We start from the raw sequence: 27,952 nt of genomic DNA, 5'->3' as shown, positions 1-27,952 counted from the left end.
ACTGTTCACTTCCTCCTCCTCCTCTAGGGGCTCCAAGGTTCTGTTTTAGAAGCTCAGTGTTGAACCGCTGCTTTCACACGTGCAACCGTTTCTAGGTAATAATATCACACTCAGGAACTATACATCTATAAACTCTGGGGCCGGTGGTTCGTTACGTTTGTAAAGTAACGGCCTGGGTTATTATTATCGACGTCTTTTTATTTATTTAACAATAACACTGCGATCCGTGGCGCACGCGCTTTTTTCTTTTTGCATGAGAGGAGGAGGGAGGGAACGACTTGGAACTTTAGCCTGTACCGGGTTAGCTTTTTTCAAGCTAGCTTGGTAGTTAGCTAGCCTGGGATCGATACCATTTTCTGGTTCCTGATCCGGTCTGGAGCGGAAATGACTGAACGTCATCAGGTGGCCGGAACCTCTGGTGCCGTACACCTTCTAAACAATTCCCCTAGTTTAAAATTAGTGTAAATTGGTATAATCGTTTCGTTTCTTTTGGTATAACAATGGTTTGGTGTGTCCATCTTTTATTCTAACTCGTGGCGCGACTAGCGAGGCTAAACTAATGCATTCGCATTATGTGCGGAACAAAAACAATGCGACGCCAACCGGTACCAACCACCGGATCCATGATTATTTAGTTTGTTTCTAAACCGGATCACACGGCTCAGTTTAGAATGAAAAGCAGGCTTTCCTCCGCGATGGAAAGTCTGGTGATGCGAGGTTAGTAGTTTAGCTAGTCACTGTCTGCTCTGCCGCGTCCACTTTGTTGATGTGTCGCTAACAACGCCATTTAGCAGCACCACTGTGCTAAAGCTAACGAAACGCAGTCCGTTGTGAAACAATACTGAGCTATTATAAAGGGTGATTTGGTACTTTAGGTGTTCGCCGGTGTCGCGCAAACTTAAGTGTAACGGGGGGCTTTTTATGTAAGCAACGTTTAGCGTGGAAGGAAGATAGAAAGGTGGGCTGCTGGTGGTCTTGTCTGTCTCTGCCTCTTTGTGGAAATAAGACTAAAAGTCCAGCGTTTTTCCTGTTCTTGTCACCTCCTCCTTGCCAGGTTGAAAGCCATAGAAGCCGGACCACCACCACCATGGGGGCTTATCTGTCGCAACCCAACACGGCCAAAACATCTGCCGATGGCGCCGGCAGCCACATGAGCTACGGCTTCTCTGCTATGCAGGGCTGGAGGGTCTCCATGGAGGTGAATGAATGAGCTGATCAGATGATCTAAAGCACTGGTTCTCAAGCTTTGTATATTTAAGGACCCCTATAACTCTGAGAGTGTACAAATGGAACCAAATGGACCCTTACGGGTCCATTTGGTTCCATTTGTACACTCTCAGAGGTACAGACCTGTAAGGGTCCATTTGGAACCCCCTCAAGGAACCCAGATAGTCCCAGGACCCCACTTTGAGAACCACTGATCTAAAGTGACTCATGAAACATCGCTGCAGTGTTGATTGATTGTTTGTGCACAAGTTAAGTTACTACACATCAAGGCATGTGCACTTTTTTTGTCAGGAGTGAGTGACGTATGTTGGTTAATTTGTAATTCTCATAACCGAATAATAACCGCATGGTTACAGTGGGAGGTTATTTCCGAAAATGCAACCAAAGGGATTTTTAGACTTAGAGCTTTACTGTTATACTGTTATATTGGGTTACAACTAACTTGACTGTACGTTAAAGTTAACGGATTTGTGTTTGTGTCCAACAGGATGCTCATAACTGTATCACAGAGCTTGATGAGGAGACGTCTATGTTTTCTGTGTATGATGGCCATGGAGGTAAAATAGCCACACATGCACATGTCTTGTGTTATATTGTGCTTAAAAAATGTTCCATTAACTGCATTCTAAAAGTTGTTCCGACTAAACTTAACACTAACCCTGGTCTCTGACGTAACCCTTTCCAATAAGTGGGGAGGAAATGATCAATATTTAATAAAAAGGATATGATACAATCTGTCCATTTCAATTATGGGTTCCAATCGGCCTATATTTAGTATCCAACATATTACACAACACTGGTCCACACACATCAGAGAAATACAAGTTCACATGTACTGGGGGTTGACCACTACAACTTTTGTTTCTGCCCTCTAAAGGCGAGGAGGTGGCTTTGTACTGTTCCAAGTACCTTCCTGACATCATCAAGGAGCAGAAGACCTACAAGGACGGCAAACTGCAAAAGGTGAAATAATGCCATTGAAGGCAATCTGAGTTTGACACGGGTGGCTGTTTCCTTATGCAACACATGTGCTTGCATGTTTGTGGTGGCTGTGTATAGGGTTGGGAGTCGGGAGGAACCGGACACAACATTGAGGAGCCGGAATCGGTTCCATCACATTCGGAACCGTTTCCGGAACCGAAATGATTATTATTATTATTATCACACTGTCAGAGCTGGTATGTGGGATTCACGTCTGCTATACAATTACAATACCTGTGGTTCTCAAACTTTTTAATTTCAAGCACCACCATAACTCTGAGAGTGTACAAATGGAATTGGTACTCTCAGAGTGACAGATCTGTAAGGGTCCATTTGGAACCCCTATAGGAATCGTTAAAGGGAACCTTTAAGGAATCGGACCGTTAAGAGGGAATCGTTAAAATCCTTAAGGATCCCAACCATATTCAGGAGATGGGAAGGTGTGTAGTTGTAGCATGCCATGGGTACTGCTTCTTTGGGTCTGTATTTCTTCTGTATGTTTGTGTGGTCACTGGTCAGCTGTCTGTATATAATAAGTATGTATGTTTATCTCTTGTTTATTTTATTTTCAGGCTCTGGAGGACGCCTTCCTTTGCATCGATCACAAAATGACCACAGAGGAAGTGATCAAAGAGCTGATCCTGATTGCTGGACGACCCACTGAAGAGCCACCCAATGAGAAGGTGGCAGAGGAGGACGACTGTGAGTGGACCCATACAGTGGCCCAATGGTTCTCAACCTTTTCAGGCCGCGACCCCCCCCCCCCCCCCAAAATAATCATATTTGAACTGGGGACCCCCCAAAATAATCATATTTGAACTGGGGACCCCCCAAAATAATCATATTTGAACTGGGGACCCCCCCCATCCTGACAAGCACTTGGAATTGTTAAGTTTAGTTTGACTCGGTTCCGCAGATAAATATTGTGGAAAATAGCAGATCTACAAGCTCACAACGCCGTAGATCGTTTTTTTCTTATATTATTTGACAATTTACAATTTGGCCAATGTTTGACCAGTTTTTATAGTATAGTTTGTTGATTACTTTTTATGCAGTAATGGGCTTTTCTTTTTTTCTTTTTTTTTATTAAAGGGGTCTTAAAAGTCCTTAAATTGTCACTTCACTGTCATCTGGGGACCCCCCCAAAATCAAGTGGGGACAGGTTGAGAACCACTGCAGTAGCCTGTGTTGCCGAGTGTAGACAATGATGATGGTTAATGGTCAATTGTTTATAAGGTGAAGGGAAGTTAAAGGTATGGCTGAAACCCTATGTACAGTATTACCCACAAATATGCAGCTATGCATTATTTGATCAGAGGAATGTTTTTCAGAGAAGCACCCAATTTCTAAAAAACTTTTGGCTTATCCGATTGCGGTAATACAATGAATTTCATTTTTGTCTAAAATTCCTAATGCTAACATTATGGCACTCAAACAAAAGAACATGAAAGTCATCCCCAACTCGGTTGTCGTTACATAAATTGCACAACCTCTGACTTCTTTCCAGCCCTTTATATCTGCCAGTAACCTTTTGCAATTCTCGTATATTCACATAATAACGGATGATATTTTTGTCAAAAAAGGTCTACAAAACAACCAGGAAAGGGTTAACTAATGTAGGCCGGACCAACCTGGAGGTAGGTGAAATGGCTAGACTGTGAGCAAGTCACTTTGCAGATTGCTGATCCGGTCTGGGTCAAGAGCCGATACGCAAACAGTGCGTGCAATTATGTGGTGTGCAAATTACCAATGTGGAAAGCAGCCTGTAGACCAGATCAGACTGGTCAATTTGAAAGAAAGCCACCATGTGGAAAAGCCTGATGACACGAGATAAAAAATGGCAGAGTCCGCGACTGGCACTGATAGGCTGTTTACAAATGAGCTGTGATATGATTGGACTAAACCCCCAGCTTGCTTGTCTGAGCTGGCGATGTGGTTTGACTTCAGTAACAACGCGACTGCTTTCTTGCAGTGATGGTGGAATTCTTTCTTTCTCTTTCTGTATTTTTGCTGCTTCACCTTCAGCGCCCCACACTGACTGCAACGTGTTAAAGTCGCGCATGACAACTATAACTTGTCAAATGTCTGCTGTAGATGCATTGCCACTGCTTTATAACTGCACTGTGCTGATGAAACCACAGATGGAACGATTAGTCTACGATGCACGGTGTCGCCTAGTGGATTTGAGAGTCGACAATTCTGTGAAACCTCCACCATCAACACCCATACGATATCAAGTTGGGACAGAAGAAATTATTAAGACTTTGGCAAACCTTGATGTTTGTTGGCAACAGGAGAACAGACGGCCTAAAGAAATAAGGCTCAACACATTCTGTTGTACATGTGATTAAAACATTTTTAATTGGGCTTAAACTTTTCAGTTCATTGTTCATCTTCAGGGAGAACTAAGAACTAATTATCATAAAACCATAACATGTCTAACATTACACTTTTCTGACTCTCAACCCTCCTTCCCCTCTTCTTTCCCTCTGCAGTGGACACGGAGGAAGCGGCTTTGCTTCATGAGGAGGCCACCATGACAATCGAGGAACTGCTGGTGCGCTACGGCCAGAACCTCAATGCTGTCAAACACGCTGCTGCAGCCAGGTAATTCAGAGCCTGTCTCAATAAACTGCTATGACAAGTGATGTTTATTTTTGGAAAACATAACATGCAGTCTGTCCCTGTACTGTTCTATATTTACTGTGGGGTGTCATCTGTTGGAAAACGGTTGCCTCGGTACTGGCTTTGTTTACATAACGATTTATGGGATCTAATGGTTAAGTCTATCTGGGTGGCAGACATTTTTAGAATTTGTATTATTATTATTATGTTTAATCCAAGAAGGTTTTGGACACTGATCACATCCCTGCTGCTGTTGAGCAGGCACTGTTAGTTCTGCTAAGTCTCATTGCTTTCTGCTCCTAGTGCGGCTGCCAAGAAGGCCTCCTGCCCTCACCCGGAAGCCACAGGGGATATAGGGGGAGGAGAGAAGAAACCAGGGCTGAACGGAGAAGTGGAGGAAGAGAGCAATGGGAAGGTGAAGGAAGGAGGGAGGGGATACTCCAAGTTGCGAGCCTGCCGCAGAACTGCATCTGGAGGGGGTGCTGGCAGTGGAGACTCCTCCTCAGGTAGGCTGTCCAATGGAAACCTGGAATCTGTAAAGACCGAAAGACAGCCCTGCTTTCATGTTATATAAGCTGCTTTCTCTTTTTAACACTGGAAAATGTCTGGGGAATCAGGTCGGGACATTGTCCGGTGTTGGCCTTTCACACATGTAGCATGCAACAGGAGAATATCCGTTTCAGATGTGTTCACACATGAAGGTAAATAGCCTGTTTGATAAGGTGAGGGGTCTGGGTAGTAGACGCACACATTAGCCACTCCCACTTAAATATAACAGCGTGAGCGAGGTGCGAGGATCAAATGCAATCTTTTTGGTTTCCACAGAACATGACAGATACATTGAATTGCTTGACATGCGGTCTCCCATTGATGCAGCCATACAAAACCCAGTGGCGGCAGTGGCTCAGGGGTAGAGTGGCCGGGTAGAGTGAACTGGAAAATCCGCAAGGTTCCCAGTTCGATCCCGGGCTGGGGCGCTCCCCTAGAGTTAGTGTCGAAGTGTCCTTGAGCAAGACGCTGAACCCCTAATTGCTCCCGATGAGCAGGTTGGTGCCTTGCATGGTTTCCTCCGCCATCGGTGTATGAATGTGTGTGTGTGAATGGGTTAATGGCACAATCAATGTAAAGCGCTTTGGATAAAAGCGCTATATAAATGCACCATTTACCATTTACCCAAACAAAACATCTTTCCTACCGTAATGTAGAAAACGAGCTATAACCTACTTTTCATCAAAACGAGTGTCCTCCGAGCTGGGAAAATAGCGTTGGTCTCTATGTACAGATGAGTGCACTCTCCGCAGGTGTAGCTTGTTGTCTACAATTACTAAAGAGACATTTATGTTTTGTTAGCTTATGAGCTATTTCATGGAAGTTCGATTGGTGAATATTTCCAACTCAAACGCTAGTCATCTACTGTATCGCTCTCTCCAAACACCTCAGGAGGAGGGGGAGGCCTCACTCGTCCACAATAGAAGTGTCATCAACGTGTGTCCACTCGCTGAATGTAAATTCACCGGACAGTCAACCCATCCATTCAGCATTCACACATTGAGCCGTTTTGGGCTCAATCGGACATTACCCAGATTTAACTCAAAGGTCCTGCCAGTATAAAGTCTGTGGCATGTCCGATCCTACTGAGCCGGAATGTTGCGTTCATTCTGTTTAAAGTCTGGAAAACTTCCAGAATACAGTGCATGTGTGAAAGTGACTATAGAGGAGGGGTCGTCAACGTTTTTCAGGCCAAGGACCCCCTAGCTGAGAGAGAGATGAAGCAGGGATCCCCCACTACATATTGTATAAAATTGTGTTGCATATTAAACTTTTTCACAGATTTCATAGATACTAGTTTCATAGAGCTATTTGACAGCACTGTCATCAGTGTGTCAGTTAGTGTATTTTCAGACATTTAACCACTTAAACCGTCAATACTTGGTAAACTTCGCATTTGGCCCTGTACTCGGTAGCCGATCTACAAGCTTGTGTTGTGAGCTCCTCAGAATAGGGATGATGGGGTTCAAGTGGTTAATGAAAAAAAAGGTTCCTATCACACAAAGATTTGGCGGCCCCCCTGTAGTAACTGTGAGGACCCCCTGTTGAAGACTCCTGCAATAGAGTGTTATATTTTCATGTCTGGTAGTAACCTTTTGACCATATGACAGTCTTTTAGACTATGTCATATGGTTTGTGGTGTCCCGTTTTGAAGCCTCGAGTTCAGCATTTTGAACGTTGGTAACAACTAGTCAATCACAACACACCCTAAGCAAACCCTGCTTTATCATCTGATGTACTCTAAATGGGACAATCATTTACAAAATGAACATAATGCAGTATTGAAGAAGACTTGAAAACATTGTGATAGAGAACATGCACTCATTAGAGCAGACTGAGCAGTGTTTACTTATTTCCTCATAAGACTTATATGTAATCAACTTATTTTTGCAACCAGGGGAGTTTCCCCATGCTGGCAAGTATGAGAGAATTCATGTTTGAGACAGCAATTCTTTAGACCCTCATAGCCAGACGATCATGAATCTCCAATCCAATGAACGGGCTAAAACAGTGTGGAAACAATTCAATGCAAAAACTTCAGGTCGGTCCTTCATCTTGGGACGGTATCACATTGAATTTAGATTTCCCCAGACATCGGTAGGCGTTGATTGTTTTGGCGACCTGAAACTACGCTTTGGCTTTATTTTTCAGACAGGGAGCATCCTGCTTCTTATTATCCTTATCCTTGCTACCTTATTTGTATAGTGTTAACACCATTCCCTCTCTCTAAAACGTGTCCATCTCATGCTTCTCCAGGAGGAACCGCTGGTCCAGGAAGCTCCAGCGACGGGGCGAAGGCCGGCAAGGTGGAGGGAGACGCAGGTCCCTCCTGCTCCTCCTCCTCCAAGGCTCCAGCAGACGACAAGTCCAGGTTCTTTGATGATAGTGAGGAGTCAGAGGAAGGAGAGGAGGAAGAGGGCAGTGATGAAGAGGTGAGGAGAGGAGAGGGGTGGCATTTCTGTGGTTGTTTAGATATTTGTGTAAGCTAATGGTTTAGGCAAGGTACACAGCAGGAAAGGCTGGATACATTAAACAAATGCTGTATCTCATGTCACTTTGGGTAGTGCATTTGGATCCCCCCCCCCCTCAAATAAATATCCATTCAGTTCCTACTTTCTCATGTGCTGTCTAGTGATTGAAACAGAATAAAGTCCGAAATATTGTTAACCTATTATTTTCATTCAAATAAGCGAAAAATAAATAAACTGTCTGGTTCCAATGTCTCAAAGTTGATAAGTTCATTTTGCCCAACATCACCAACCATCCAGTCTCGAGCAGGACACCAGAACCACCAAGCTAAGTGTGTGTGTGTGTGTGTGTGTGTGTGTGTGTGTGTTTTTGTCATCAGGACGGCAGTGAGGAGGAGGAGGGTGATAGCAGTGGAGAGGAAGAGGAGGATACAGAAGAGGGTGAGGAAGACTCGGAGGATGAAGATGAAGAAGAAATGTGCCTACCCGGGATGGACGGCAAGGAGGAGGTATGTGTGAGAGAGGGAGCAGTTCCACTCAGGGTTCCCACGGCCATGAAATTCCTGGAAATATTTGAATTAGGAAAACAGTTCCAGTCCTGGAAAAGGTTTGGAATTAATCAAATGTTTTGGGAAATGTTTTGGTATTGATTGTGTTCATCAAAACATGTCCCAAAACGTGTACTGTGTAGCATTACGGGAAATGTGTAACATGGTAAAATGTAGTGCTGTGCAATACAAATAACATTTATTATTATTATTATTAAGCTGTGTGAGTGTGGCCTAATGTATACAGGACGGCACGTGACGAAAATAATAGATCTAGAAGCTAACGGGTTGCACCGTGATACGTTGTTAGCGTGTAAATCTGTACTTTGTCACGTGACGCCTTTGCTCGAGTCGGTCTTGGGGTAAGAGTCTCATTATAGCACCATATGACTGTTATAGGCAGGCCCCCAGAGTTGCTGAGAAACATTGAAGCTGCCACCCCAGTGGCCAAAGCTGGAACTGCAGGTGGGGCGAAATACATGCACGAGCAAAAAATACTGAGATATTTATATAATAAATATATAATATAATATAAATATGTAAACATATTATACATAAATATATGCATTTACATATAAATCTGCATCTCGAGTGTATTTAATAAATATAAATATAAACACGGGCTCGTTCATGGAGGTAGGTGCGCATGCTCATAACTCTATGGTTGCTCGAAACGTCTCAAAAATGTCTCAATAATTCAACTTCCGGCAGGCTTCCGGGTGCTTCAAAACGCCACTGAGCAATTTCATTGAAATTAATAGCTGGGGGCGGGGCAATTCACCCTCTAGTTATATTATACCTCTATGGTTATAGGTCTGGAAATGGGGTAAAATACTTTGGAGAGGTTTAGAAAATGTGTTTGTAAAAATGTGTGAACCCTGATAACTGAAGTGTAGATTGGTGAAAACCATGAAGCATCATTGCTTTCACATAGAGGTCCTGTGATCTTTTATGGAACGAGAGAGATGACATTTTTATATTTGTCCAGTGTACCTATAACTGATTTGTGTTTAACTGATCTTAATCTCTACTTAACTTCTCTAGCGTCCCTATGTCATGACAGGCGAACATTCAGTGCAAACAGGCAAACTAAACTAACTTCTGTAAAGAGATTTGGTGTAGAGGGGAAAAAAAGGTGGGGGCCAAGTACAGACCCCTGGGGGACACCGGTCAACAAAGCATGGTGTATAGGGCATAGCAGTGGCGGCCATTTTATGGTTCCACTCCAAAATAGTCAATGCATTTTCCCCATTGACATTTCCAAAAATATTTATATCAATTCATTTAAGCCTAGAATCAAGCCATCCAGGGTCCTGGTGAATCATAACCATAAAACATTTTTTTCTGTTATTTAATTTTATATTTAATTATATGATATACTATATTTAATAAATACCCTTTGTTTTGCCGTTTTCAAAAAAGTTTTTTCACAAAATCAAACGTTTTATGGTCATGATTCACCAGGACCCTGGATGGCTTGATTCTAGGCTTAAAATAATTGATATAAATATTTTTGGAAATGTCAATGGGAAAAATGCATTGACTATTTTGGAGTGGAACCAGAAAATATCTGCCACTGCATGCCCTATATAGGGTTTATAAGTAGTTAACCTCTCTTCTCTCTCGCTGTGTGTGTGTGTGTGTGTGTGTGTGTGTGTGTGTGTGTGTTTAGCCTGGTTCAGACAGTGGAACCACAGCAGTAGTTGCCCTTATCCGAGGGAAGCAGCTGATTGTGGCAAACGCTGGAGACTCTCGCTGCGTGGTGTCTGAGCGAGGTAAGACCACTCTGCTTTGCAGTAACGGTTAACCTTCCAAAAAATTGTGCTGAGAAAAATAACGGTCGCCGGGGCGTGGACTTTACTTACAAGTCGGTGGCATTTAAACGTACTACTGGTGCTCATCCCACTAACGGTGGTATGAGTGAGCATGAACAAACAAGCTTAACATCATAATTATAATTCTGCTCTACATTATGATTCTAGGATGAGTTAAATAGTTTCATGTTCTACTCGGAGCTAATGTCTCTCCTTCTTAGATATTTTTTTTTTGTGGGGGGTTCAATGTTTTTCTTGGTGATGTTTAATGAGGATAGCATGTGTTAGTATGTTTTACCACCCATAGTTCTGATAAGCGATGAACATTTCTAGTATTAATATTGAAGTGAGTAGGGGCCACGTCAAAGTCACTCCTATGCCCCCTTTAATACCATTCAAATATTCATACATTTTACAGTTGTATTGAGAAGGGCAAAACTTATGAATGCGCCCTAACCTAGGTCATGAGATGAGAGTTGGAATGTCTGAAATGTGATCATAAACACATTTTGTGACTGTTCCTGTAGGCAAGGCAGTTGACATGTCATATGACCACAAGCCCGAAGACGAGCTGGAACTGGCTCGCATCAAGAATGCTGGAGGGAAGGTTACAATGGATGGACGGGTCAATGGTGGACTCAACCTCTCCAGGGCTATTGGTATGTCTGCATATGTATAAGATACATCTTTTGGCAGTTTTACGCTTTTATTTCAGATCGGTGTTTCTCAAAGTGGATTCCAGGGACTCTCAGGGTTCCTTTAGGGGGGGTCTAAATTGACCCTTACAAGTCTGTAACATTTGGTTCCATTTGTATACTGTCAGAGTTAAGGGGAGACCTTGAAATGTAAAAGTTTGAGAACCATTGGTGTAGAGAGACAGAACTGAGATGTGGTTGACCTCTTTCCGTTGTGGTGGAATCTCTCGAGGAGCAAGGCACTTTGAGCGAAGATGACAGACCAGTCTGCAAATTTATGCAGCTCGAAGTACATTCAGTGTCAGGCAGCTTATATATATCCTCTTTCTTTCCCTATCCAAGCAGACAGAATCAAATCTATTTTTAACTACCAATCACAAGGTGTTTCAATCATATGCACATCCTTTATCCAGCATCAGCATCCTTGTTGATATCCTAATATGTCCTAGTGTGTCCTGTCTTCTCAACTTTATTTAAGCAGAGACCTTTAGTGACCAGTATACAAGTGTCCAGTAGCTGGTCATTGACCCTTCCAGATATCATATGTGTTCATCATCATGTTACATCATCCTTAATATAGCAGTTCAAGCAGACATGAAGCAATCTACTAGTCTGTAGTCTGTCTGACTAATAAACATATGTCTGAGTATTTACTCAAATACACACACACATTGTACGATATGAATGTTGAATATCACTGCATAGTATTAGACATTCCCTAACACCCTCTTTCAAGATGACCAGTGTCAGAAAAAATAAGGTTGAGCATTTCTCTTTTTCTGTCCATCATGCAGGTGACCACTTCTATAAGAGAAACAAGGCACTGCCCCCAGATGAGCAGATGATCTCATCGATGCCGGACGTCAAAGTACTGACGCTCCACGAGGACCATGACTTCATGGTCATTGCCTGCGATGGCATCTGGTGAGTAGCGAGCGGCCACACGGCTGGCGGTGGATAGCAATTTGTCCTGCCATCGATTATTAAAAATCCATGATTGACTTTCAAATCTGGCCCGTGATTAGTCTTGTATTAGACTTAGAGACAGAATGTTTCAATGTTTGCTTTAAACAAGAACTTGACTGTTTTTCAACTATGGTTAAGGTTTCAATTCAGGTTAAAGCTCTTGAGTCTGTATGGAATAGGGCTGGAATCTGAGCTCAGAAATTACATACAAATTTCTGTCTTAAAAAATGGACGATTTGTTGCTATTGTTTAAGCAACTTGGACCTCAAATACAGCTTGTAAAGTGACAGAACTCTAGAGAGCATGGACGCTGTAGGCTGGTTGAAAAGGCTGGAATGAAAATACAAAGGTTATGACATTGACGTCATTGTCATGCTGAAGTGTTACAGACTTGTGGAGTCTGAAACTCTAAATGTTCACCCTGTCTCTGTCTGGTTACAGGAATGTGTTAAGTAGCCAGGAGGTGGTGGACTTCATCTGTGAGAGGATCAAACCAGACCACAGTGGTAAACCCAGACCCCTCTCGTCCATCGTGGAAGAGGTGAGGCACCCCATGTTATAGAGCAGGCACGGGACTGGGCCATTTCCACCGTCAGGTTCCAGGATCAAAAGCCTCCAAATCTCCTGAGTTTTCAGTGATTCAAGGGGCTTACTTGGCACTTGAAATTAGATTTGTGTACTTTTATTTATTTAGTATGATGCAATGTTTGGGACTCTTCAATGCACTGTGATCAAATGTCAATATAAGGCTTATCCATACTTTGTCACACAACCATTTAGCATAAACATATTTTCTGCTGAAGTAATGCACCTTTTTCAGTAAACAATATATTGACTTTAGATGGATTTAGTTGGAAATTAAGCCTCCAGCATAACCTTGTTGGCTTATTGGACACGGGCAAAGCAATTTATTGCACAATTACTTGTATTCATGTTGAGCATTTTTCAGAAAACGGATCAAAGTCCTCTTATGAATTCCTTGATAGACATTATCTTGGAATCATATATACAGCAATGTTCTATTTAAAGTCACAACAGCATCATAATGAATAAATACTTACATAAGCACTTTGACATAATTGTTGTAATTAAAACTTGGTACATTTGCATTTGGGTACCTGCTCTACACTTTCCCTCTGCAATGACCATTTAAAACCACTTAAATCCTATATACTTAGTTGTAGAATAGCTATTTTCGTCAAATGTTCGCCCCACAATAGGGACGCTTGGGTTCATGTTGTTAGTTCTTCACCACTCTGTTAACATGGGAGAGTGTTTGTTAATTGACTGAAAGTGATAAGGATAATTCCTTTAACAGGTCCGTTCATGAAAGTCCTTGCGGTCTTGTTTCCAATGAGGGCCTGTGAGCAATTAGGGGTTAAGAGTCTTGCTCAGGGACATATTTCATTTCATCGACACATTTGCTGGCCTGGCCTGGAATCGTACCTGGGGCAACCAGGGCCTCTGGCTCCCCTAGGCGGGCTCACTAACCACTCAGCTATGGCCGCCCCCAGTGAGACACAAATAAACCCACATCACTCATAGGAAAAACTAAGTTCTTCCTGAGCGGAATGTGCCTAACATTACATCTCTACAGAATCAAAAATTAATGCCACTCTGTAATACCATTAGTTTTATTTAGCCAGCCTTCATAGGGGGGGACATGGGAGAGATTCATTGCTAATGTATTTTGATGAAAAAAAATCATAATATGTGGTCACATGGGTGTGTGGCATTCGCAGAGAGAACTTTACACCTGCATAGGGAGAGCAGCTTGTGCTAAACTAATCTCTCAAGAACAGATTCTGCTCTCCGCTTGAATCTGTCGGGGGGGTTCGTCATATCGCGTACGCACTGGCCTACAAGTGGGCGTGCCTTCAGATCAGGAAGCAGGCCACGCTTTACCCAATCAAATGTAGTGGGCGGGATTTACGTGTCTGCCGATCCTTCCCCACTAGAAACAAACCGAAACTCATTTAACAATAGCGTCCTCGGAGCAGAAAAAACATAGTCGCACCACCGGAAGTGAAAGGCTGAAGGCAGACCAAAACCCCGGTTTCCTTGCGCACGTGTGCTCCATTTTGCTCCCCCCAGAGCTAAGTGAAATAGTTAAAAAACAGCAGAGGGCGCTGTTTTTCCTTTTTTATTTGGCGATGGGTTCCCAGATTGGTGCTAAACAGACTATTAGTGTTTTTGTTTTCATTGCTTGAATGATTACAATCTAAAATTAGTTGAAAGATGATATGAAATTGCTACACCCACCAGTGCAAATTGCGCAATCTTTGTGGCATATCACGACTGAGTGATCTTAAGAGCTAGATAAAGTCCAAATTACACTGTCATCAATCATGAAACAAATCTGGGGAAATCCCAAGCGGAATAGATGCACTGGCGTTGAATTGATACCTGGCTATAACTGACTGTAAGAGCTACTTAAAACAGAAATTAGTGCAAAAACCACACACACTTGTATCACTATACTTGTGAGGACGTCAACATTATTATGAATGCCATTTTTAACCCTCAAGCTGAAAATGCAAGCTCTGCAATCTCGAAACAAGTCACATTGTGAGTTTGTAGACGGGCTATTTTTCAAGTCTATGAAGCTATCTATAAAATCTTTGAAAAAGTTAAATCTGCAACACAATTATATCCAATATGTAGTGAGTGGGGTCCCTGCTTCATCTCTCTCTCAGCTAAAGGGTCCTTGGCCTGAAAAACATTGAAGACCCCTGCTCTAATAGATACAGTTTACACAAGGCTGCATGTTTGCGCTCTAATATTGCCCCTCCTTCCCCCTCTTATAGATACAGTTTACACATGGCTGCATGGTTGCTCTCTAACATTGCCCCTCCTTCACCCAACAGCTGCTGGACCACTGTTTAGCCCCTGACACGTCCGGAGACGGAACAGGATGTGACAACATGACCTGCATGATCGTCACCTTCCGGCCACACCCCTCTGCAGCTCCAAGCCAATCGGATGACAACAGGAAGAGGAAGCAGGAGGACGAAGCGATAAAGCCAGAGAAAAATGGAAATGACAACAAAAAGGCTAAATGTGACTAAAGGAAAAGAAACTGTTCCAGATGGAGCTGCTTAGCCTCGCGTTGCCCCAGAAACACCAGAGACGTGTTCTGTTCATGTTAAATCTTTGCCTCTTCAGGATAAATCCACCTTAAAAAATATATAATTATCACTTATGCTGTTCTTATGAATACCGAATCAATTGAGGTTATAGAAATGAATCTAAGTTAATTTCTCTTTTAGGGTGCATTTTCACTTAAGAGGCCTCATCTGTTTTTTGTTTTGTAGTTTTTTGTTCTCTTCTTTTTGGTGTTATATTGGGAAGAAGCTGGACTCGATTTTACTTTCTGTAAAGAGAGACCAAAAAAAGAGAGACCAGGTAGACCTGCCACTCATTGGCTAGTATTGAATAGGCCCACTACTCATTGGCCGGTTCAATATACCAAATTGGAATGACTAAAACATCTCCTCATGTGTATGTAAGGAAGCTGAAAACGCTAAGAAAACCAGTGTTACCTGCATGTTTGTAAACACATGTGGAGACTGCTAGTCATTAGGCATTTTCTATAACATTTACAAAGTTACAGGTAATGTGATTTTAAGTAACGTTCCAGCAATGAATGTCTCCAGTTGCTGTTTACATTTCACAAAGTGACATGCATTTCTTTTGGATACTTGGGGCATGGTGTGCGTGCACAGTGCAGACTTAGTGACATCTTGCCAATTCAAAACTGCACAAGTTGGAGTAACCTCACTGTGCTAATGTCGCGTCCTCTTTTCTCTATTTTTATTTGGGTGTTCATTTTGTCAGGGACTAAGGAACAAAAAGACACCATCTACCTTTTTAACCCATGTTTTTTTTCCTTTTCTTGTGCCTGCCACTTTGCATCCCCAAATGAATGTTTAACACATGGAACACAAGATGTCTGACGCTGTGACCTGAGCTAAAGGCAGTAGGCAGACGGACCTGTGTCATCATTACAGGGAAAGAGCAGAACTAAATGCGACCCAATGTTCGTGTGCAACATGCAGTACGCAGTGCATTTGTGTACATTCTTGCGGACCAAGACATTGCACTCTGATTGTGTTCGAATTTAAAATTTCTACCCAGCTATCCAACGCTGTGTCCTACACATGGTATGAAATGAAGCTGAAGGATTTTGTGTACTAGCCCATGCAGGTATAGTTTGACATTTCTTGGTTTTCATTGAAATCATACAAATGTGGGAGTAGGGGATGTGAAACTCATACACATAGCTCCCATCCACTTACAAGAGATTATTATTAATATGCTTCTTATTTCCTGCTTTGTGCTGTACTGCACATTTTTCCTATAGCCAGAGGTTAGCAGGCTACAATGATTTTCCTCCCTCCAATTCGGAAAATTTGACATTAAGGAGACGAGCGATAAGCCTGTAAATTCGATGCCCAGTGTTGTGTGATCTTGTAAACGTATTCAGTCATGAAACCACTGCCTCCCAGCCATAGCTAGCCTGTCACCCAGGCTGGTACCTTCTCCCTCCTTGTCTCCTTTTCCCCTCTGTTTAAAGATTCACTTAAAAAAACTAAATCTGTAAAGGGAATTCCACTCAAATATATTTGTATGCGCTCTTCTGTGGAGTCAGTACTTTAGGGTACAGTCACACTGAACTTTGATTCTGCCTATGCGGGCGGATTCTGATGATGCTTTTCAATTGGAACGGAGCAGTTTGTTGCCATTTGAGGATTTCCGCAAAAAAACGCTCAGTTCCCATTGAACAGCATTGGCAGAATTCGCCCAATTAAAGTTTGGTGTGACTGCACTCTTAGACATGTTTTAATAAATCCCCTTTTTTGTAAACATGTTGAAAATGGTTATATAGCTTCTGATGTATAGGAATCTCATACAATTTGTGATGTTATCTGGACAATGGAAAAGGTGTGCAAAATGTATGTTTGAGTGGAACTACTCTAAGGCAGCGTAACTGTTAAAAACAGCTCCCCCCCCCCCAAAAAAAAACATTCATCATGTGACTGAGTCTGTTTCAAATGTACCGTCTCATTGCCATGCCATTCTTTCTGTACATAGTTTTTTTTTTTTTCAGTACTTGTAGTTGAAGAGAGAGAAAATGCATTTTCTTTGTAATTGTGAATTGTGACATTTTTGGTGCGTACACTTTTGACACCAGTATGTAAGTACATACAAATAACATTTTTTTTAAAATAATGAAACACCCGAAATCTTGTCTGCTTCTTTAAAGATGACAATCCCAGTAAGCTGACCCAAGCTAGTACAGAGATGAGATTATGCTGGCTTGCCTGTGAATTTAAATGAATTTATTTTTCCTAAAAGCACTTACCTCGTTGCCTTTTCGCTTTTGAGACATCGAAAAATAGATTAAGGAGTTTGTATATAATTAAAATTATGTTGAACATTGACTACAAAGCGAGACATATCCTAAGGCAGACAAAAACCCTGGCTTTTCTATCACCATTTATCTTCAGGGGTTAATGCGTTTCAAGCTGGTAGATCTGCTATTTTTGCTGAATGTTCGCCTAATTCTGCAGAATGTTTGGGACTATGGTTTAATGTCGTGTATCCAGTCGGCTTGTATCTAGGGTTGCCAACTACCTGAAATTCAAATGAAGGACTCCTGGCCAGGCATCCCTTATTCCTACGAAAAAAGGGACGCCCAGAAAAAGTACAGTATAATCTCACATTACATGTACAGTTTTTGTATAGTATAACCACTTGAACCCCAGCATCCATATTCTGGGTGAGCATTGGCCTAAAGTAGCAGATGTACAATCTCACAATGTGTTGTGTTGTGTCCATATGGTTTAGTAGTTCATAGAGATAACATTTGAAAATAAACTAAACCTAAGTCACTTGCATACTTAATTCTTGTTTAGGACCTGGTCTAAAATGTCAAATTTAATTCAATATTGATAAATATTTGGAGGAATGATATTTAAAAAAAAAGGACAATTGGTGTAACAGAAAAACTTTGTGTCCAATAATTAACCTGAATCTCAATAAAACACTAGTCAAATCAACTAGTTGGGCATGATCTTACATTAGAACTATTTAATAGCCATTGAAAGAAATGGATCACCAAAGCTCTGAATATAATAATTCATTTGGGGAATAATGTCAGTAAAGTCAACTGCCAATTGTCAAGGTGTAACCACCATTCAAGAGCCATTTTGTATATTTGGCAAGAAGACCATGGTTGCATCCAAAACCACAAACTAACATACATACTATGTACGCTATTTTCTACTAAGCAGTAGTCACTTTGGACATAATAAAAAGTAATTTGGCATACTGTATGTTAGTATGTGATTTTGGACGGGCTGGGTTCCTTACCACATCCACTTAAAATGTAATCGATTTCTAAATATCAGATTAAGTCATGCGGTAAGTACTGGGTGCTGATGGTAATAATTGCTGATGACAATAAGCTACTAGCTACTACTAGTATGTGATTATTTTGAAAGATTATAAGTAGAATTGTATTTGGATGTCAGGCCATGTCACATCAAGTCTCTCTCACAGCACTGAATGGCAGGGCTGTTATAGCCCTGTCACAGGCCCTGCCATGTTGCCATGGTAACATGTTACAATGTTACGATGGTAACATGTTACCAGCCCTGTCACAGGGATGTCAGGGCCTTGATACTGACATGATACTGACAAGATACTGACATTATACTGACACGATACTGACATGATTGAGACATGATGTCAGCTCCCCTTTCTTTTGTTACACAGAACAGCACACACACGTCTCCTCTGAGGAAGAACAAAGGGAAGAGGTGGAAGAATTGTATGGACAGAAGAAGGTGGGGTCAAGGAGTTGTCCATTTTTTGAGGGCAACAAAGCCCAAATGCCAGGGCAGGAAGGCCATCAAATAAAACAAGATTTTAGTCCATTGAAATAATTAATTGAATTTAATGGTTAAGGATTAAATCTAATATGTAGACTATCTGCAGTGAAATAAATAAATTATGGTATTTACAATCTGATCCATGCTCAGCCCTGCACCAATCAAAGACACTGGTGTCTACATATTGACAAGAAAGAGACAGAGGATAAATTGATACAGTCAGCTGGGGCATTAAGGCCACTGTGGCCTCAGGGCATGCCATTTATTTTGAGGGGCAGAAGACCAAACTGAGGGGCAACGACAGCCATGGCTTTCGTGGCCTCCCTGAAATTCCTGCCCTGGTGCTGACTATAGTTAATGACTGTGGTGCTGACTTTGATATATGACTGTAGTACTGACTATGATTAATGACTGTGGTACTGACTATGGTGCTGACTATGGTGCTGAGTGACTGGTTAATGACTATGGTTAATGACTATGTGGTTACCAAAAACATTGGTAACCACAGTATCAAACACATGAAGCAAAGTAAGGACCGTAGGTCATTTAGGGGGGAAAAATGCATTACATAGCAATGAAACATTTACGTATTTCCAAATTACTGACATTCTCCACAAATGGATGTCTAAATACCAACCTAAACCGTAACTGACAGGTTTCAAGTAGTCACCAAAGCCACAGAAAGGCTCTAAGCTCTTAACTCCTTGTAAAGATAAGATGAGCAAAACTTTTGACTTGGCATGGATATGTTAGATGTATTACAATTTTGTAATATTCTACCATATAATTATTGGGCCTCATCCACAAAACATTTCTTAATTCTTCTTAATTTTGTTGAAAACAGCATACAAAAAAACTGTATAGGTTGCATGAAGCATCCCTACATTTTTGCACATGCCACAGGTGTACCAGAGGAAGATGAATGCCAAATGTTCCTAAATTGCATGTGCATGCCTGTTCCTATTGATTTATATTGATTTAACAGTTAAACTTTTGAATAAGGAAGTGACAGGAACAAATAAACAGCTGCTCACAGAACTCGGTTTGTTGTATGGAAATCTTGGACAGACAGACCTCTATTGAGCTCTATTGAAGTAAAAAATAAAATAAAAAATGGTTTGACTTACACCTACAATCCAAAGAATGTATCAAAGTCGGTTTCTTAACGATAGTAAAATCCTCAATGCTCAATGTTAATTTATACATTTGTAACGCTTGAGTGTGCAAATGCAACCAAAGGGACCAGAAGACTTTAGGTGAACGAAAGGACACTGTGGCGCTCAGATTCAGATAAAAGATTGGTGCAATAATTAGAGAGATTTCACACTGTCAGGTGTCTAGTATAGCAGATGGATAAGTATACACCTCCAAATATTTTTGACCAAACTTCTTTTATTTATGCTGGTGTCCAAGGTTTTTGCTGCTTCTATAGCAAGGATGCATAATCAATTCAATTAATTACATTTTAATCCTGTAAACCTTTAGGACGGCAGAGTTTGTGTGTGCTGTGGTTGGTTGACCATCTCTTTGTGGTGGTGGTCTCCAGTATGCCTGGCAAAGACCTTCTTGCCGTTCTGTGCATACACAATGTTCCTATTACAAAGCTTACACCAGGCCATACCTGGGATGTCTACCTTTGCTAACCACACATCATATCTCTGCCCTTGTGAATCTGTCTCTTCTAGCCACTGCCACCTCCACTTGTTCTTTAGGCCACGTTCCAGGACACCTGTGTCAGCATTCTTCTGCAGATATCGCATACCTTAATGCAAAAAACAAAACAAAACTGACCTTCAGCCTACTGCTTTTTCATAATTTGACAGAAATAGGGATGGGTATCATTACGATTGTATTGATAGTACTACTCCTAAAACTCATTATCTGCTCTTTATCAACACTCTTATGAGTTATTTTTCATTACTACATATTTGCTTTTAAAAAGTATATTTAAAATATATATATATAAATTCAGAACAGGAATATAATTTATTTGGATTTTAAACATAACTAAATGTTTCTAAAACAGCAACAATTATGTTTACAACAGCAGTTACTATAAATGTCAATAAAAAATATAAATATATTCCTGAGTGAAGAACACATCAGTCATTCCTGCTGTCCTGTCCTCCTCTCTGCTGCTGATGGCATTCACTGCCTGCAGGACAGTGTTTTATCGAGATGTGTTCCCCTGTCAAGATCGGTTCACCCCCAACCATAGGCTAGTCATTTCATTTTATAGTCATATACATAAGAGTAGAATGCTGAAACAACTAGGCTACAGCAATATTGACTCCTTATTACTTTATTTCAGAAAAAGCTATGCACAATACCACTATTCTGTATAGGACTATTGACGTTAAATGAAATTACTATGTTTGGGGGGGAACACGTCTCGATACAACAAATGTAACTATTGTACAGGGAGGAGGGGCTGGTATGGCTCAGACAGCAGCTAAAAGTATACAAGAATGTGCTCAATTTGACTTGTTTGTAACAATTCTCTACTAGCCAAACCTAGCAGGCTTGTGTACAAAATAGCAGCTGTAGATAAGAAAAGTAAAAAGCCAATAATTTATCAATACACATATTCAACACACAAACATGAAGAGAAGCGATATTTCAATCTGCTCTGTCCGCAGTCTCTACAGAGGAGATTGAAACATCGCTTTTCTTCATGTTTGTGTGTTGAACATTATTGGCTTTTTACTTTTATTGCACTTCTGGTAATGAACATAGTTGGAAAGTACTGATAAAAGAAGGGTCAGATCAGAGCTTATCAATAAATACTACAGTCTTCTTTCATTTAGCCAAGGATTAAATCAAATTGCCAATTGTTTTGGAGAAACTACACATAAATCGATGCATGATTGTGGGAAGCTGTAATTATTTAAACAGACTCATGGGGAAAAGGTGCCATTCCAAAATCTATACAAGAATGGCACCTTAGTCAAATTGAACAGCAGAAATGAGGCAACCAAGTCAACTAATACTGACAAATCACAAGCTGCATAGCAACACGCATAATGGTGGACTCCATGAGGAACTTATTTCATTTAATGATGACTTTTGCTTCAGTGCTAAAAAAAACAACTATGATGGAACTACACACAGAGGTCTGACATCCATCAGTCCATGTTGACAAAACAGGGAAGCAGGTCTTTGTGTTGTATATTGCAATTACACTCTTCCTGTGCAAATCACGATGCGCAATGATATGTCCACTGATCAAGAATTGATTATTCAATATGTTCCGATTTTTTGAATCAGGCAACACTAAAGTTTCTCTCCAGCATGGCTCTTCATGTGAATATTTAGATGTGAACGCCGAATGAATCGCTTACCACAAACACCGCAACTGTATGGTCTCTCTCCCGAGTGAGTTTTCGTGTGGCGTGTCAGATTAGACTGAGCACTGAATTTCATATGACAAACAGTGCAACGGTATGGTTTCTCACCTGTGTGAATAATAGTGTGCTTGATGAGATCTGCCTTCTCCCTGAAACCTTTACCACAATCAGTGCAACTGTGGGGTTTTTCACCCGTGTGGATCCTCATATGGGCATTCATATTTCCAACTTGTGTGAATCCTCTGCCACACAAGCTACATGTATGGGGTTTCTGTCCTGAGTGTGAATTAACATGAGTCTGCAAATAGGACCTCTGAATAAACCGTTTCCCACAAGTGCTGCAACTGTATGGTTTCTCTCCAGTGTGGGTCTTCATGTGACGTGACAGTATGGATCTGAACCCAAAGGTTTTGTTGCAGACACTGCAACTGTATGGTTTCTTTACCAAATCTCCTAGTTGCTGTGGTTTCTTTGTTTTCAAACATGTCTTATTGCTCCAATCTTCATCACTGCCACTGTCTTCACTCTCTACAACAGAACGACGCGAGGAGAAGGATGGACAGTCACTGGTTGGTTCTGATTCTCTGCAGCCTTCTCCATCGGGCTCCGTTTTGATCTGGTCAGTTGAGGTGCTAGGTGTAGGGTCACATTCTGCATTTTGTTCACTTTGACATAGAGGTGGGGACTGTCTTCCATCTTCATCATGGTCACTTCTTTGCACATAAATGATATTGAACATGGAGTCTTTGGCATCAACATTCCCTGACTCTTGAAGATGCTCTTCTGCCTGACTGGTCCAGAGTTCCTCTTTAATCTGTGGAGGTCCTGGATCCTTCTGGTCCACACAGGATGTCCTCTCCTGCATGCAGAGCTGCCACTCGGGGAGAACCTCCTCTTCACTAACAGGAAGCAGAGGGGGGGCTGGAAAGTATAACAAAGTAGAGAAATTTAGCTTTGAATTACACACAATATAATTAATTGTTTTAATTTTCACACCTAATTCTGGAGCATGACATAGGCGTAGGCGATTCTTTTTTAATTCATTATGAACTAGGACTCAAGTGGTTAATCTTTTTATTTGGCATTAGTAAATCTAAATAAAGGTTTATACCATGATAACATGTCAGAGGCAGTATTTGCACAGATATGAATACAGATGTGCCTGGAAGGTTTTGACTTGACTTTTGGTGTGCCTTGGTCACAAAAAAGTGTGAAAACTTCTGGCCTGACTGTACAGCGTACAATGAATGTTTTACTTCTTATAACTTATAGTTTTTCACTGCATTCTATTTCTACTGATGTAATGTTCTTTTATATATTCACCATGCTCTTTTTTTTACTGACAAATCTGTATGAATGTATGGCAACTGGAGCTGTTGAACAGAACAAAGTTCCTTCTGGATTAATAAAGTATCTATCTATCTATCTATCTATCTATCTATTGTTTTAATGACAACTGAACCTTTTGGTTCAACTTTTATAAAAGGAGATCAGATTTTGACTGGGAATCAAATTATACTTACTGATATTAAGAGGTTCACATGTAAGTAAGGTTAGACAATAAGCAACATTATTGTGTGATCCACTCAAACCTAATACTATAGCAGCCATTTAGCATCCCTGATGCTTACCTGTCATTATGGTGTAGTATCGCAAAAAAAAAAAATAGCAGCAGATCTACAAGCTTACAATGCTTCAAATGAGCATGTAGATATCAAGCTCAGGCTTGACCCTCCCAAATAGATGAATAATAAATACTTTGTTGGGGGACTACTGGTGACCATTGAATTCGAAGCTAACGTATAAACACAACGCGACTGTTCAGAATCAGAACGCATCTGATTTTAATTGGTGACACAAAAACCTCTTTTCGTTTTAAAAGGACAGAATACACTTTTCTTTTACCTCTCCCTCCAGCCAGCAGCTTGCGTTGGCGTTCAATCTCCCGTTTAGAACGGGACACTTCTTCCTCATAGTCAACTAGAGCTCTTTCAAAGAGACCAAATATCTCCTCAGCAGCCTCCTTCAACCGCTCGTTGACCAACGCTTTGAGTCTGTCAGATTGGGACCTGGACGTCATCACTGTACACTGTACTGTACTAGTGTACAGACAGTACTACTCAGTACAGTAGGTGAAAGAAGATGTCCAGTTCCACCACAACGCTCCTCACTCTCAGAGCATCACTGTCTGACCATCACAGACACAGACTATCACACACCATAATCACAGACAGGGGGAAACAAACTTGAAGAAGTAAACAATGGGGAAGACTTCTTCTACCGCTCTATTAGCGAGATAGAGAGATTTTAAGGTTTTGCTGCCATCTTCTGGTCGACACCCGACACAAGCCCGGAAGTAAGTAAGTAAATAATTGATCGCAAATGACGGTCATGATTTTAGAGCTTTAACTAAAAATAGTAAAAATGTATATATATATTTTTTTAATTACAATTATTTATTTGATAAATGATAAGAATCACGATCAAGACAAGCCAGCACTAAACAGTCTATCGGACAACACAGTGGCCATGGGAAGTCACGTAGCACTGTGTCCTTGCGTCCTTGCGTGTATGTTTGTATGTATGTATGTATGTATGTATGTAACTGTATGTGTGTGTGTGTGTGTGTGTGTGTGTGTGTGTGTGTGTGTGTGTGTGTGTGTGTGTGTGTGTGTGTGTGTGTGTGTGTGTGTGTGTGTGTGTGTGTGTGTGTGTGTGTGTGTGACTATATATTCATTTGATGGATATATATTATTGATATATATATATTTGATTACATTTCCTCTCTTGCATTTGATACTTTTACTCATGATACTTTTTGTCCAGAAGATGGCAGCAGTATGCCATTTTCATAGCCTGTACTGGTTTGTTGAAAAAAATAAAAAAAACACTCTAGTCTAGGCCTACATGAACCAAAAGCTATTCAGACTTATTCTTTTCTTTCTTTTGAGGTATTAAAAAGGTCTTAAAAGTTCTTAAATTGTCACTTCACTGTCATCTGGGACCCCCCTCAAAATCATGTGGGGACCCCCCTGGGGGTCCCGACCCACAGGTTGAGAACCACTGGCCTACTGTACTTAAGTACAATTTTGAGGTATTTTTTACTTTACTGGAGTATTTCCAATTTTCAATACTCTTACTTCTACTCCACTACATCTCAGAGACAAATATTGTACTTTTTACTCCACTACAATTATTTGAAGACTTTAGTTACTGGTTATTTTGAAGATTTTGAAGATTATTACAAAACATACATTAACCACTTCTACCCTATACACACTTTGGCTATTTGAAAATAACAGATCTACTAGCTCTACTAGCATTGTAAGATCTTGTAGATCTGCTATTTTCAAAAGATTTCTATACATGACAAACTTGTGAAATGGGACATACTGCATGACTACTTATACTTTTGGTACTTTTACTCAAGTAAAAAAAACGTACCTTTTCAACCACTGGGTGCTACTCTTATCTTAGAGGCACATAATGATAATAACACAGTTCCCTTCCTAATGTACTCATGAGTTCTTTAAAGAATATTTTTTCAGCCATATATGGAACTGTTGGTTCAGAAATGGGGCTTCTGACACATCCATTGTTTTGGTATTAAGGACAGAAGGTGACATACCAATGAGGGGCCCGCAACACGCGCACACACACACACACACACACACACACACACACACACACACACACACACACACACACACACACACACACACACACACACACACACACACACACACACACACACACACACACACACACACACACACACACACACACACACACACACACACACACACACACAGAGAGAACAGAAAGCAGACCAGTGATGACATGTAAACCTCATATGTCATGTTATCATGACACATGCCTCCATGCCACCAGAGTTGAATCTCTTTCTCTCTGTCTCTGTCTCTGTCTCTCTCTCTCTCTCTCTCTCTCTCTCTCTCTCTCTCTCTCTCTCTCTCTCTCTCTCTCTCTCTCTCTCTCTCTCTCTCTCTCTCTCTGTCTCGGTTTTTAAACAATTACAAACTTCTTAAACAAAAAGAAAAACTAGCTGTTGTCAAAACAATCTTATTGTTTTACTGGCAAGATGCAGGTGTCTTTGTTAGGCTGTAAGTGTAAGAGGTGCTAACCCGGAAGAATGCCTTTGCAGTAGGCTGGAAAATCAGGTGCACACACAACAATGGAAATAACTGTATCCTTCAGTAACTATACTGTATTGGTGTGGTGACACAGTGGCATTCTGGAAATATCTGGACATCTAGTGGCCCATGATGAGTTTATAAAGGGAGATATTGGAGAGCCAGAGCTCTCCCTCTGGGCAGTGATGATTACACCACAGAGGGTGAAGGCAAGCATTTGCCACTATCTGTATTTATCTTCCCCCTGCCTCCTATAAAGGTTATAGAAAGATTAAGAGAGAAGAGCATTGAGGTACAAAGAAAGAGCGGTATACAAAAAAAGAGAGTGAGGGAGTGTCAGGGGGAGAAAATAAACTAGAGACAATTTGAGGAAACAATAAGAGAAGACTGTGGAAGATAATATGGTAATTAGTTGGAATAACTTGGCCTTCCTCTGTCTTTCTACATATTAATGACTGAGCTAATTAATATACACAGACACCTGTGCCTTATTCACCAGATTTACACAGAAACTTTTCTATTTTTTGTAGGCTACCTGTTCCCATGAGATTGATCGGTTTAAAATTGAACTTTGTTGACATAACAGAGGCACAATATTGAAATACTGTCATTGGTGAAATGCAAATGGAGCAATTAATTTGAAGTGATAAGAAGTGAAAGCCTTGTCATAGAACTCCATCCTTTTAAGACTAGCTTGCTGACTGGCAGGGAATCAAATGCAATCCGGGCTAAGTTAAATTAATTGAGCAAAGCATAAAATACACAAACATTTTTCTCTTATAATCCATTTCTTTGTTTCTACCAATGCTTGAAGCCCCTCTAATGTTTTCTTGCAGCAGATGTCTGCCTGAGGGACAACTTTTGTGAGCCTTCCCAAGGTTTCTTACTCTTTTTTTCCCCCCATTAAGGGTTCTTCTTGTGAGCCTGATTGAGGTTCGACAAGGAGTGTGGTTACTGTTGTAAATCTTGCTTATTTATTTTTTATCAAAGGGCCTTTCCATAATTTAGTTTACCTTTTATTGTTGATTCTCTTAATGGTTTTATTTCACACTGCACTTTTTGCACACATTGTCATGTTTTTGTTCTGCTCCCTTTTAAGTAAAGCACTTTGTAACTTTGTTTCGATAAGTGCTCAATAAATAAAGTTCATTATTATATATTGTTATATATTTAGTTCATAATACTCTCCAGCGGCGGTTCCCAAACTTTGTCAGCTCGAGACCCAAAGAGAAATTTGGTGTCTTAGTCCTCGGAACCCAAACTTACAAAAATACATTATGAATTAACCACGTAAGCCCTATTTTCATTTTCATTTCATTTTGTTGAATAATGTTTGAATTACTAATTAATTATTATTATTTATTTTTTTGGGGGGGAAAGGCAAAAACATTTACATTTACTCAGTACCCACAAGACAAAAATGGGTTGCGGGCTCTATGTGGGAAACACTGCTACTCGGTCTCCCTGCCTGCCAGCTCACCTCACCTCCCAAATCCCAGAGCTTATCCCCAGCCAACCAGACACACTCAGCTCAGTTCTTTATCCCCGAATCCTGTTCAGTTCAACTCAGACAAACTTGTAAGGCTACTTCTTGGCCTCAATCACAAAACCCATCTAACCCCTGCTCATTTTGCTAGGATTGGATGGCTTAGGGTTGAGGACAGAGTACAGCAACTTGCTATGGG

At 40.9% G+C, this 27,952-nt stretch overlaps 2 protein-coding genes across 4 annotated transcripts; one reads left to right on the top strand and one right to left on the bottom strand.

Moving 5' to 3' along the window:
* On the top strand, positions 1-17,119 carry ppm1g (protein phosphatase, Mg2+/Mn2+ dependent, 1G). Of its 3 annotated transcripts, none has more exons than XM_080432301.1 (14): positions 1-95; positions 1,055-1,198; positions 1,715-1,784; positions 2,105-2,190; positions 2,781-2,910; positions 4,704-4,815; positions 5,137-5,339; positions 7,639-7,814; positions 8,231-8,359; positions 10,071-10,173; positions 10,740-10,871; positions 11,702-11,831; positions 12,315-12,414; positions 14,741-17,119. In XM_080432301.1, the coding sequence occupies exons 2-14, from the start codon at positions 1,088-1,090 to the stop codon at positions 14,939-14,941; spliced, it is 1,683 nt and encodes a 560-aa protein (XP_080288427.1). In that variant the 5' UTR covers positions 1-95; positions 1,055-1,087; the 3' UTR covers positions 14,942-17,119. The 3 variants fall into 3 exon arrangements, with proteins under 3 accessions (XP_080288427.1, XP_080288428.1, XP_080288429.1); XM_080432302.1 differs by having other exon boundaries at positions 32-159; XM_080432303.1 differs by lacking the exon at positions 1-95 and adding an exon at positions 736-958.
* Positions 17,120-20,127: 3,008 nt separating this feature from the next.
* LOC308073265 (uncharacterized protein) lies at positions 20,128-24,278 on the bottom strand. Its single transcript, XM_080412144.1, has 3 exons — positions 24,022-24,278; positions 22,225-23,037; positions 20,128-20,531 (listed from the first exon to the last, which is right to left on the bottom strand). The coding sequence occupies exons 1-3, from the start codon at positions 24,194-24,196 to the stop codon at positions 20,251-20,253; spliced, it is 1,269 nt and encodes a 422-aa protein (XP_080268270.1). The 5' UTR covers positions 24,197-24,278; the 3' UTR covers positions 20,128-20,250.
* Between the last annotated feature and the right edge of the window lie 3,674 nt (positions 24,279-27,952).

This window comes from Gymnoscopelus braueri (genome assembly GCF_963280865.1).
Source record: "Gymnoscopelus braueri genome assembly, chromosome: 1".
Classification (NCBI taxonomy): Eukaryota; Metazoa; Chordata; class Actinopteri; order Myctophiformes; family Myctophidae; genus Gymnoscopelus; species Gymnoscopelus braueri.
Note: the sequence above shows the minus strand (reverse complement) of the source record. Positions and strands in the feature narration are given on the sequence as shown.